A 13,543-nucleotide genomic window follows, 5' to 3' on the forward strand; every position below is an offset into this window, starting at 1 on the left:
CACACCTGTAACCCCAGCACTCTAGCAGGCTAAGGAAGGAGGTTCCCAAATTTGAACCCAATCTTAGGCGATGTAGAAAGACCCTGTCTCAAAATAAAAAATAAGAAAAGAGCTAGGGTTGTAGTTTAGGGTAAAGGCTCTGGTTTTAAACCCTCCCCATGCATCCCACACATATAAGTACCATTAAAAAAATACAGAAAGTTAAAAATAGGCTACATTACTTTAAATATTTACACTCCAATTTCACCATTCAGTAAACAGCAAATCCTTGGTGAAGGACAGGACCCAAGTACTGTTTGTAACTCCAGCACAATCTCGTATCCCAGCACAGGCCAAGGTGTGTAAAGCTCAACAGCAGCGAATGGTCCTTTCGGTTCCACCCACTCAGATCACTGGGGTAAAGTGTATTAAACAACAAACTGATCCAAACAGATGAAGTCAATGTGTTGATTCATTTACACCTGGGAAATGGCCCCTTGTCCATTCTCTCTGCTTTCTCTTCATTAGGACTTGAGGCCGGGAGATGTATCTGGCAAGCGGAACCTCTGGGAAAAGCAGCCTGTGGATAAGGTCACTTCCCCCACTAAGGTAATCTACTGGGAAAACTAGTATTTCAGAGATCAATTTCCTAATGAGTTCTGCAGTATAATGTCCTGGGGTCAAATGGGAAATCTATGCCTTGTCTATACTACCCATTTCTAAAAGACCCATGCACAGTACAGTGAGGGGAGGAGCCTTTGGCATTGTGGGATGCCACACAGCATCAGCGGCCAGAGCTTATGGAATGGTGCCCAGAAGGACATTCTCGATAGGCCGCCATAGTGGTCAGAAGGTTGGCAGAGCACCATGGGATAACCACAGTATCCATTTCTTTGCAAGGTCCGGGCTTGGCCCCACAGTCATTCAGAGAAAGTGAATCATGTAGAGGAAAATGCCTGTCTCCCTGAATTGGTTCCCAAACTGCTTTCTTGGAACCTGTTCTAGCAGACTTTGCCAGCAGCCTCAGCTCAAGGTTTCCATGACCAAAAAAACGAAGATTCATAAGTAAAGCAGAATTTGCTACGTATGAGAGTTAATAGCTAAGAGTGCTTTGATTCCTTTTATTCTTTGTCTTCTGGGTCAAAGGTGTACTCCTTCTTTAGAAAGGGACCGTGGGACAATATCTGAAGGCTGGTTAGGACCTTCAAGTGGGAGCTCTGGTACAGGGAGCTAATTCAACTCCTAATTGTAGCCCTTCCCTGATTCAAGAAACAGACCCAGTTTTCTCCTTTAATAAAGAAGAAATTAAAAAGAGAAATCAGAGGCAAGGAATGAGTAAGATTAGAATGATCTAATGTTCGATCTGTCTGCTTGTGGGTTCACGCAGAACTCCAGCAAGCAAACTCAGGACTAAAAATCACATCAAAGACAACTTAAAGAATCACTAGTGCTCGTTAAAATGAGAGAAATATTTCCTTTTACCTACTTTCATATACTCTGAAAGCTGGTGCCTAAGTATTTTCATTTTCTCTGTTAGTGATATATAGCCCTGCCGCTCCATAAAATCCACTGGCCCAGCCTCTCTATTTAAAGTGCTTCTAAGTAACTCCAATTTTCCAGATGAGTTCTAAATATCATAAAAATACCTAGTAACACTGATGGTCAATACAAACTACTAGCACTAAAGGAGTATCCTTTGCTCTGGGCACTGCTAGTACCTCATACAGCCCTTCAACCAGCACCTGAGGTGTAGTAGCATTATTCCCATCTCACAGCTGAGGAAAATGAGGTACTGAGGGATTGTAGCTTTCCTAAAGATGCCAGCAAATAACTCGTAAAACCTGGATCGATACTCAAGCAATCTGATCTCAGCCTGCCTTTCTTACCCATTATACATAACTTGCTTTCAAGGTTGAGTTTTCAGCAAAATATGCGAAGCTTTTTTTTTTTTTTTCCTTGCGTAATTTTCTACTGGTAGCAGAAGAGGAGATAAATTTTTGTTTTTTAAATAAAGAATGAGTTTATTGGCTCCAGCCTTGATGATCATCCTGACACAGACATTTGACTTTTCAGAAGTGGCCACCTAAAGGGGTGTGCTGCCTTCCTTCTGAGCCAGGGATGCCAGCTGGATAGAGTCTGTCTTCATAGGTAGAGTCCCTTGGAACACGTTCCTTTTAGCCAAAGGTCTGGAAGGTGGAGCCAAATGGTCCAGAATGGCAGGACTCTGAGAACAACACTCACATACAATTCAGCATAAATGCCCCTGTTGGAATTGTGCCACAGGGTAGCATACAGCAAGAGGGGACTCAATTTTCACACACAGCACTCCCTTCTCCCTGCCCCATGCCTCTGAACTCCTAGGGTAGTAAAAATAGTAACAGAACCACCAGACCCAGAGCTGACTGCACAGAGCAACAGATTAAGTAGCTCTGCTCCAAAAGGCCAAACTCAGTGTTTACCATGTGGTTGTTTCTTTGAAATTAAAGTGTACAGCACACTGCAGACATGAATTCACAATGTTTTAACTTCTGTTCATACTCTAGTAAGGATCTTCAGCAGCTGGATGATAGGGAAGGGGGATAGAATAAAAACAGGACTGACTGTGGGTCAGAAAAATCTCAGGGCCAATGGTGTAAGAACAGGAAAAAAATGCATATTGCTGAGGGGAAGTGGGAAAAACCCAGTGATAAACATACCCTACTGCACCATGTATGAGCTCATGGCCTTGACTGAGCTGGCCAGTCACATGTGCCTCTGCCTATTCCACATTGTGTTAGAAACCCCTAACCCGTACAGTGGAGCTTTAAAAAACCACCACCACCACCACCAAAAAGAAAACAACAACAACAACAAAAAAAAAAAAAAAACCTCTTCTTGACTCTGGGTACCATGACCAAAACCAAAGATCAAGATAAGAAAAAATATAAAGAAGAAAGAAAGGAATAAAGAATATAAAGTGGGAGGGTGTCCACAGAATAAAGGATAGAATAAAAGATCAAATTTGAAAAGGATGCCAACCATAATCTCCCCTTTTCTGACAAAAACCGCCTGGCTGGAAAATTGCAGGCTGCCAATTAAAAGTTCGCTTCTCTTAGCAGGTTTGAAGCAGTTGGAGAAAAACCCAAGCTCAAGATGCTGGACCAGCTCAATTGTAGAGGGCTCATTGCTCTGTTTTATATTTATGTTTTACTAAATTGGGTTCATTTTCTTTTGTTTTGTTTTTCAATATCCCAGTAAACCCATGTATATGATCACTATATTTAATAGTCACATCTAGAGATGTTCATGGTCAACTTTGCACAGGAGCCTGTTTCGAAAGAAACCCATGCTGTGAAATAGACTTTTCTACTGCTCATCAGAACTCTTTGTCTGAACAGTGATACCAATCAAGTGGAAGTCAACAAAGGGGATTCAAGATTAAGATTGCCTGAGGAATTTGTGCAGTATCTAGAAAAATGAACCATAGGATTTTTTAAAAAATTCATACAGAAGTGACATTATTTCTGCACTTTAGAATAAAGCATGGAAGAAATTATCTAGAGTAGGCAATTGTAACTTTCTGAAATAACCCATATCAGATTTGATATACAGCAATAATGATTGTCTTTTTTAAAAAAGAAGATGTACTAAGGTATTACTTTTTTCATGCTGATTCATATCTAAATTGGATTATTATTTTAGCTGACAGTGGTACTGATTTTTTTTTAGGTTGATTGCTTTGTGGATTTCTTTGGTAGTGATAGTAGCCTGAACCACATTTTAGATTACCCAGTTATGTATGTATGTATGTGCATACACATATACAAACACACTAATGGTAGAATGCTTTTTCATGTGCTAGACTATTATATTTAGTAGTATGTCCTTGTAACTAGCCAATATCACAGCTTTTTAAAAGTTAAAAATCACAATATTATATTAATATTTCATATTTGCCAGTCGAAACATGGCAGATAGGTATCAATATGTTTTCAATGCCCAATGACCTATAATAAAAAGCACTGCAACAAAGAAGGATTAGAAATGTCAAAAATGAGTTAAAATTTTCTATAAAATAGTATTTACTTTATAACTAAAGGCAATCTTGAAGTCCAGTGTGAATTGTATTAAATCTACCAAACTCAAAGCCTGCTTATTTATAACAATAAAGTTCACAGTAAGTTGGCCTACATGAGAACTAACATCTCTTCCCTCACTGAAATGTAAAGACAAGAATTTCAGTGATGATATTACACAGACTGGAATTCCACATAGAGGTCTAAGCAAAGGCTGATTCGGGTTCATGTTTAGAAGCAAACAAGTCAATAAAATCCAGTGTTGAGGAGTCCAATAGTATTTCTATCTTTATATACCCTGAAACATTTTTAATTAAACTTTTCTACCTTTTTTAGTCATTTATATCTGTTATAAGTTGATAATGTGTTGAAATTTCAAAAAAGTGTACGTTAATTCTACTTTTGCTTTTTCCCCGAGTCAATTTTGACATTATTATTGCACACACGCAATCTAGACATCAGATTTTATTTTAACCTCCAAGTCTTTTTTATTGACAATAGATGAAAGAGGATGCCAGTGTGTTGGCAAAATGTCCTAGGGTAGACAACACACACAGTGTCATCTATGAACTCATACCTCATTTATCAAAAATTGCCTTTGTCTCAATTTCTACCAGACTGACAGAGTTTCTCAAACAACTGTTTTCTGACCCACATATTTTCCTGGAAAGGCTCACTGTGGCTTCAGGAATAGCCATTGCCTTAGAAATCTGTTTCCTCACGATCAGGAAAGGCTAGTGGAATCCCCTATCTTTCAGCAAAGCTTGGACAAAGGAAGATAAGCCACCAAGATTGCACACATACTCCCAACCACCCATGACAGAGTAGACACAAGTCTATGATAAGATAAAATAGGATTTACATGAAGCACCAATGTAAATAACTACCATCATTGCAGTGAGACGGATCAATTGCATTGTTGATTGTGAGAGAATATTGCTGTGTTGAGCTTTTGAACCAGAGCATCTCCTGGTCACTATCACATATTCCTCTAGAAAGTGTGACATTGAGAAGAGAATGTATTGATTCTGACTTTTATTCCAATATTTGGATGGAATAAGTTTAGGATAGAATTCTGTTCAGTTTGGATTTAATCTTTTGCAAAGCAAGTTCCTCAATACAATTCTCTGTTATCTTTAAGAGATTATACTGTAAGTCAACTAGCATGTTCTGTGAATCTGCCATTCCTAAAAATGTTACAAACACTTGATAATTTTCACTGATGACTGATCGCTGCAATAAAATATATTGTGAAAATGCATCCACAATAAATGGAATTCCTCCAAATATTATTGCCTTCTGTATTTTGTGTACTATACAGTTGATGGTATAGCAAAACCTATAGTTCATGTTGAATGTTGGTTTCACTCTAAATTAAGTAGGAGCAGTATTTTCATATGTTTAAGTGCTTCTTATTACAGACAAACTTGTAACAGTATTAAGAATTTCTGTGATGTGGACAACAGATCAGACAAGTATAGAAAAGGTAGAAGAAAAATTTTAAAAGTTCTTAAACCAGGCATAGTTTCTCAAGAAGAGTGTCTATTATAGTAGAAATAGGCATTAACTATGTACCATTCGTGTACATAACACGTATTATTTGCTAGGATCTGATGATTATAGTTATGTACAAGAATATATTTTCATAGTAATATTGCACATTTATGCAGCACTAATTAGTCTGAAATCTGAGGTTCTCATAAAAGCTTGAAATGTTTTCCAGTTTCTCAAAAATTCCACAAATCCTGCCCATGAAATTAATGAATTAACTAAGATACTGTAAGAACACAATATTTTTACAGTTAAGTCGTAACAAGAAGACTGGGGCTGGGGATTTAGCTCAGCGGCATAAGTGCCTGCCTTGCAAGCAGGCAGTCGTGAGTTCGATCCCTGGTACCGATAAAAACGAAAAAGACAAAAAAAAAAAAAAAAAAAAAAAAAAAAGAAGACTAATAAGCCTAAACAACAAAATAGTTGTCATCACAATTAATTTACAAAGTTAAGTAATGAATCCAATCTGTATTACTAGTACCAAAATGAGAAGATACAACAAATGAAAATCAATTTTTGATATGTGTCTTTAGCATAAGAGTCTGAGAACATAGCACCATAGTCTTACGTAAGTGTAAACAGGTTTGTACTGTAGATTTTTTCCTACCCTTGCTTGCATATGTGCTGCAAGTGGAAGAATGAATATGAAAAATGATCTTATCTAAAAGCTTGTTCCTTTAACACAATCTAATGAGGTCTGGATCTAAATTCACTCTCTGTTTGGATCAAGTTTATTTACCATGTCCAAAAATACTGAATCTTTACTGATGTTTTCCTTTGTTCTATTACTAAAAAAGAAAAGTGAAAAAATCTCCTATTATGATTATAGATTTGTCTGTTAATCCTTATAATTCTGTTAATTTTGCTTTCTATGTTTCAAGGGATGTTTTAAAAACCATTAAAACCTACAGTCACTGTATTTTCCCAATGAATTGAATATTGGCATTATGAGGTGACTATATTTGTAGCAAAGATTTTCACATTAAAGCTTTTTTTCTATTCTTGATAATGCTACAGTAGATTTCTTTCAGTTAGTACTTGCATTATATGTTTATCCATTGCTTTACTTTTCAATTTTTATATAGCCTTTACCTTTAGATGTGTCTTTAAATATCCTGTGCTTTAAAGTCAGGCATGGTAGTGCATGCCCATAATCCCAGCACTCTGGGACATAAATAGACAGGAAGAGTTCAAGTTTCAACACAGCCTGGGGAACTTGGCACTTAGCAGGATCCTGCCTCAAACTAAAAAAATTGAAAAGAACTAAGAATATAGCTTAATTCAAAAACCCCAAGTTCAATCCCCAGTACTGCCAAACATAAACACACACATACACACACACACACACACATACACACACACACATACATACATACCCACAATTTGAGTCTGGGTTTTAACCCACTCTGATGGTCTTTGTGTTTTAACCTGGAGTATTTAGTTCATTCACATTTAATGAAATCACTGATCTTTTCTCATTTAAATAGCATCCCAGTCACATGCCACCTGTACTGTGTTAGTTTTGTGCCCTCATTTATACTAGGGATGCTTTTGCTTCAAAATATAACCTGACCTGCAAGAGACTGAAATATGCTTTTGCAACATTATGGGACTAAATGGAAAAAATGTCAAAATCTTCTAACTGTGAAGGATAAAGACTTGGTAAACTACTTTCAACTTATGGCTAAGTTTCTAAAGAGCTACCTCCTAAAAGTAGGAGTTGGAAGGATAAGCTTGAAGGGTGATCTCTCCCTTCCTGCCCCGCTCCAGTCTTCACACATTAGCAGTTGCCTTCACTCCAAGGAACAACTATATTACTTGAAAGAGAGATGAATAATAAAGATGAAAAATTACAAAATATCAAGTAACAATTTAAGGAGAGATAAACTATCACAAGGCTCCAGTGCCTATTGTCAAAGAATTACATAGTTAATAATTGTCAGCAATTAAAAACAAGAGACAGCACTTCATCCTGGAATGATTTAAATATTGCTATATAGCTTTCTGCACTGAGACCTGTGCACAAAATGGTGCTTGATAAGTGATAAGACAATGATTTTTCATGAGAATTGCAATTTATAAACTCTTTGAAATGTGCTGCTAATGAATTTTATAAACTTTCTAGAGTTCTGAAATGTTGGTATGTTTTATGGCATTTTGTGATTCCTGGTTTTTAGTACATACATCAACTCATCCCTAAGAATATTAGCTCATTCTTAATTTTCTCTACCAGTGGGTCTCCAGGATACCCTAGGGGCACATCTCACCCCAGAGTTTGTGAGTCTATAGGTCTAGATGGGGCCTGAGAATTCATCTTCTAAAAAATTCTCCCATGACGCTAGGGTGAAAAATGGAAGTGCTATGCCAGGGCAAGGGACAGGTCTCACCTGCCCCCTCATGTCATATTAATGAATAACGTGTAAGTGCTTTTAGAATTCTGCACATTGCTCTCTTATTTATTCCTCAGAATAACCCTACTAGACAGGTACTGTTAGGGGAAAAAAAGAGGAAAAGATATAGAAATTCGAGTTCAACAGGACAGGTTTATTTCAGAACAAACCTAGATGGGCCGGGAATTTAGCTCAGCGGCATAAGCACCTGCCTGACAAGCGCGAGGTCCTGAGTTCGATCTCTGGTACAAAAAAAAAAAAAAGAACAAACCTAGAGAGATGGCTGTGGCACCAAGACCAGACTGAATCCCCTCATACAGTCTAATTATTAGAGACCTAGCCTAGATCCCCAGTCTCCCAAATGAGTGTACCATGAAGGCTTAAATGAATGAGACAAGTAGTATGATTTTAGGGCTCCAGGAGGATTCAAACTCTGCAGAGTTTGAGACGCTGTGGGCTAAGACAGGGAATGTCCCTTGGTAGCCCATATTTATTTAGTATTCAAACAAGGAAGGGATTAGAGTGGAAAATTTAGAAAACCTGAGTAGGACTTTGGAGGGGTCCAAGTCCAAAGACCCCTCCAAGCAACAGACCATGCCATCCAAGGAGAACCATCCTAGGAGAAAGCCTCCAGGTAAACCCTGCTACAGGAGTGAAATGCCTACAGCCACAATCTCCATCCTATTAACCAGGCTGGAGATCAGTGAGAGCGTTGGTGGTTACCTGCCAGGAATGCTTGCCCAAGGAGAGGCTTGGGAATGTGCAGGCAATAGTGGTTGTGATCCATAGCAGGGCAGATAATGATCTGAGTTCTTCCCAATAGCAGGGCTGGATAAGGAGATGAGCGGGTGGGTGACTGATGCCAGTCAGCCTATGATGGCGGCAATTAGATTCCTGTAGGTACTTTATTATTAACCCTGATTTACTGGTAAATAAACTAAAGCACAGAGAACATTAAAAATTTGCCGTCACCATACAGCTATTAAATGACAGAGTATCTGATGCCCAGCATTAGCTCCTGAGCCCCCCACTCTTAACCACTATGCATCCCATTCTGTAACAGAGGTCACTGCCTGGGAGAGAGACTTTAAGAGAGTCTATTTTACAGGGGCCAGTTGGTGCCACTATTCTCCTCTAAGAAGTCCACAGGGAGAGTAAGAATACCATCTGGCTGATAACTAGTAAGTTATACAGACCTTTGCCCTTCTGGCTTCTGGCCCATCGGCATCCTAACATAGCAAGAGGCCAAAATCTACTAAGAAGGAGGGTTCAATGAGCATACACAGAAAACTCCAAACTCCCTCTCAGTCCCCAAGCCACCAGAGCTTGGGAAAGATCTAGGCTGCTTTAAGAGGTGGGGAGAAAGAGCGCTTTGAATAAAGCTTGAAATTAAAATTGAAATGAATTTCTCAATGCTAAATCTAAATACCAACTACTGGAATGAAATCTTAAATATAGAAACAAAACTGCTGTAGTTGGCTAAATTAGCTGAAACGTTATGGAATTTGGGCAAAACACGCTGCGGGGAAGGGAGACTCAAGCCTTTGTCCTTGCACTGTTAGGGTGGGAGATCATGTTCACACTGAGCCTAAGAAGCACACATTCTCTTTGGGATGATTTATATTCTTATTTGTTGAGTAGACATGGGACATTCTTACTACAATACTTTATTCAAATACTGAGGGGAGAGCCAGGTGTGGTGGCTCTCACCTGTAATCCCAGCACTCGGGAGGCTGAGGCAAGAGGATCATTCTGAGTTTGAGACCAGCCTAAGTGAGCTCAAGGCTAGCCTGAACTGCATAGCGAGACCCTATCTCAAAAAGACAAAAAAAAAAAAAGTACTAAGGGGAATTGCTGCTTCCTGTAGTCCTCAAATACAAGTAATACTGATGATATAGAATCAGGAATGGTTTCTGATTGTGAATGAGCCTAGAGCAGAGTCTTGGTTAGCTGCTGGCTTGAAAAGAGCTCAAAATTTGAGTTTGGAAACAGTTTGAGAGGTTTGGTCCTGTACTGATTCATCCTAAACCCAGATGGTCTAAGGAAAGGTGGGCAGGTACAGCACTAGGCTACCTAATGGTTCCAAGCCCTGAACTGCCTTCACAGCCCCAAGGTGACCAGGCCTCAAAAGCATCACAGTCACTAACTTCTCTGATATCATAAACAATGGATTGCCCTAACGAATCCATGTTCTGCTTTAAACCTCTCCTCAGTAAATGCAAAGTGATATAATTACACAAAATTATACCCCCAACACAAGTTTCATTTGGCCTTATTATTAAAACAAGCATTCCTCCTGATTCCCACACCAGTAATTATAGCTTTGGGGTTAATTTTAGTAGTCTTTTTCCTTTATTTTTACATTGTCTTTTATATTGCAGTCTTGCAGTAAAATCACCAAAAAGTAGGAGAAAGTTGCAACCAGTGTCAATCTGCCTTCCCAAATATCAGGAAATGGCTATATAAATAGTCTGCCCAATATACCTTCTCTGGTAAGTCCTAGAGAAGGGGAACAAAAGTGCATACTGTTAGAAAATTCTTCATAGAAGCTCACTGCAGATGTCACTTCAACTTTGACTTAAAAACAAGGAATTTCATTTCCAGTGTACTACTGTTTGGAAATACCCTTGCGTTTTTTCTTAGTTTTTAGAAGTTGAAAAGAACTAGGAGGTGCTTAAGAAAGTCATCTTAAATTTCCCTGGAGAAAAGTTCTTAATAAATTTTTCTTTAAAATGATACTGACACCAGCTAAGCTTTGGCTACACAGTATTGTCTCGTCTAATTCACAATATTTCCCTCAGAGCTTTTGTGCTGGCCATACCCCCTGCTCAGTAAGGTCTTCCCCTGTACATCCTTATGATTCATCCCTATGCTCAAATGCCATCTGGTCAGAGAGATTTTTCCTGGTCACCCCATAGAAAAAGAGCTCCTCTATCAAGACTCATCCACTAGCACTCTCTGTGCTCTTTTTTTTTTTTCATAATAATTATTATCCCATAACCTGAACTCTGGTTTTGATTATTGTTATTACTAGTTGTCTGTTTTCTCCCATTAGAACATAAGCTGTATAAACAATGTTTTGTTCTCTGTAAAAGCCTTACCCTGGGAACAGTCCCTGATATGTAATAAGCATTTGATAAAATTCCTTAAAACAATAATGAATTAAAATAATGAAATAATATGACTTTCAAAGTTGTAAATGCCTAATAGTTTTATTATACAGTAGGACAATTTTTCTCTAAAAAGAGTCTTTGACATAAGATCATGTAAATACTTAGACTAGAAGTGAACTAAGTCCCAGCTTTGCCACTTACTTCTGTATAACCTTGTTAGATTATTTCTAGGAGCTTTACTTGTGCATTTGACCTCCTGTGGTCATAACTAGACTAAAATCCAACAACAAAAAATAGATTCCATATAAAAATATTGCCTGAGTCTATTTTCTATTGCCAAGTATATAACACCACAGAGTAGGTAGGTTTAAGAAAAGAAGTTTAGTCTCACAGTTCTGGAGGTACAAGGTTAAGGACCACTAGTGATGGTCTTCTTGCTAGCAGAGTTCCAAGAAGTTGCAAAACATTCTATGAAAGAGACAAAATGTGTATGACTGTGAGTGTGTGCATGTGTGTGTGCCCTCTGGTCTCCCCTGTCCTATATAGCCACCAGTACTCAATCATGTGGGTTCCATCTGGGTGTCCTTATCCCAAATGCTCAATTCGAATTACTGGAGTAAGATTAAGCTTCTACCCTCTTAAAACCTCAAAATGGGCATTAAATTTCAACAGAGGTACCACAGGGTGAGGAGGACACACTCAAACTACACCTAAATGCTACTGAAAACTCTGTGCATATCACCATTAGTGACGTCTATGTGGCATAATACAATGATTAAGAATAACTTTCAGAAAAGCTTGCTTTAAGATAGGTTTTAGTTTCTCAGACTAAAGTCTAATCTGGAAGTTCCAAACTTCCAAATGTTTGCTAACAACAAAACAAAACAGCTTGTTAATTTCAGAAACTTTCAGAACTTGAAGAAAATGTTAATCCTTCTTCATGCTTAAACCATAGTGCCTTGCCTTCTCTTTTACTTTCAAACTTGCTACAGAATATTACTTCCATTTCTCATTGCATATGACTCTTGTCGGTACCAAACATCTATCCATTCTCTTTTCTTAACTCTATTTGGAAAATTATTCCAAATGTTTATTAAATTATCCATCAAGCAGTGCATGGTGACACACACCTGTAATCCCAGCACTGGGGAGGCTGTAGCAGGAAGAGTACTGTAAGTTCAAGGCCAACATGGACTAAGTAGTGCATTTAAGGTCAGCCTCAGTTTTGCTTTTGGTACCAGGGGTTGAACTCACAACCTCACGCTTGCCAGGCAGGCACTTAAGCCAGTGAGTTAAATCCCCCGATAGGCCAGCCTGAAATACATAAGAAGATCCTGTCTCAAACAAACCAATAAAACAAGCAAAAAACAATTCAACAACAAATCCCAATAAAATTAACCAGTTAAATATAACAGAAAACTCAAAATAAAATACGGCAAGATCATATTTAGTGACACAGTAAAGTGATTTGCTATTGTACAGAAGATAAATTAAATGTTCAATGTTAAACGATCATATTCAAGGGATCACAGGGCTGGTAAGAGAGTGCACACTAACATCTTCATAATTCCTGCAAATCAAACATTTACAGAGAAAAGTCTCATTTTCCAGAATAAAGCTCATTAGTCACAATTGTGCAGATTGGAATTCACAGTGTGCACGTTGGAAACCACCATATTTTCAACTTAATCTTCTATCAAGTCGGTGCAATTACTTTGTCCATTTCACGGACGAAGAAATTTTAGTCCACAAAATGAACTTGTATGCGGTCAGGATGATAGGGTAACCAGTGAGTTTCACCGGCTTCTCTCCAAGTACTGTCTCGCCGTCCCCACCTCCTGCAGCCCCCACCGTCATAATCTCTCAGATTCTCTCTCTCCGCCCAACAGGCAACTTTGCCTGGAGATCTGTCAATCCTAGAGCCAACACTTCCTAGGGCCAAGACCCTGCGCATGCGCGCTGCCCTGCGGTGGGTTTTAGAAGATTCCCAAAGGCTGTTCGAAAACTCGCGCGAACTCCTCGAAGTCTCGCGAGGCTGGGCGGCCTGCCCAGGTAACCAGTGACGTGGTTTTCGTAGAGGTTAAGGCTGGGGTTTTTACTGTAAAGTTCTTTCTTCTCTGGTCTCTGGGGATCACGGGGAGAACCCTAAGTCTTCTCCCAGGGCGGATAGGACGACTGCTGCGGTGGCAGCCAGGAGCTGCCCGGGATAGTGGAGGCGAAGGTAGAGGAGCGCATTGCGGCCTGCGGCACCCGGCACAAATGCGTGCGAGGAGGGCGACGCCCGCCCGATGCGGTTCCACTGCGCTTCCCACACGGGATGCGGGGCCCGCAGGCGGCGCAGCCTGTGCCGCCGCTTCCGGAGCAGGGGCCCGGGGGACCCTCGGTGACCCCGCGGCCGAGCACGCGCGGCAGGGACGGGCTGGAGCCACGAGAATTGTGATCTCGGGAGAATCTG

At 39.5% G+C, this 13,543-nt stretch overlaps 1 protein-coding gene across 8 annotated transcripts in view; it reads left to right on the forward strand.

Annotated features, from left to right (window-relative positions):
* The window catches only part of Cald1 (caldesmon 1), a 170,940-nt gene extending 165,619 nt beyond the window's left edge, over positions 1-5,321 (forward strand). For all 8 annotated transcript variants that reach the window (XM_013158637.2, XM_063250525.1, XM_063250524.1 and 5 more), the window contains 2 exons: positions 508-588; positions 3,075-5,321. In XM_013158637.2, the coding sequence (XP_013014091.1) occupies positions 508-588; positions 3,075-3,083 (90 nt within the window). In that variant the 3' untranslated portion in view covers positions 3,084-5,321. The remainder of the gene's footprint in view (positions 1-507; positions 589-3,074) is intronic.
* The last annotated feature ends 8,222 nt before the right edge of the window (positions 5,322-13,543 follow it).

The sequence above is a fragment of the Cavia porcellus genome, unplaced genomic scaffold (genome assembly GCF_034190915.1).
Source record: "Cavia porcellus strain 051 isolate PalLab524CR breed Dunkin Hartley unplaced genomic scaffold, mCavPor4.1 scaffold_6, whole genome shotgun sequence".
Taxonomy (NCBI): domain Eukaryota; kingdom Metazoa; phylum Chordata; class Mammalia; order Rodentia; family Caviidae; genus Cavia; species Cavia porcellus.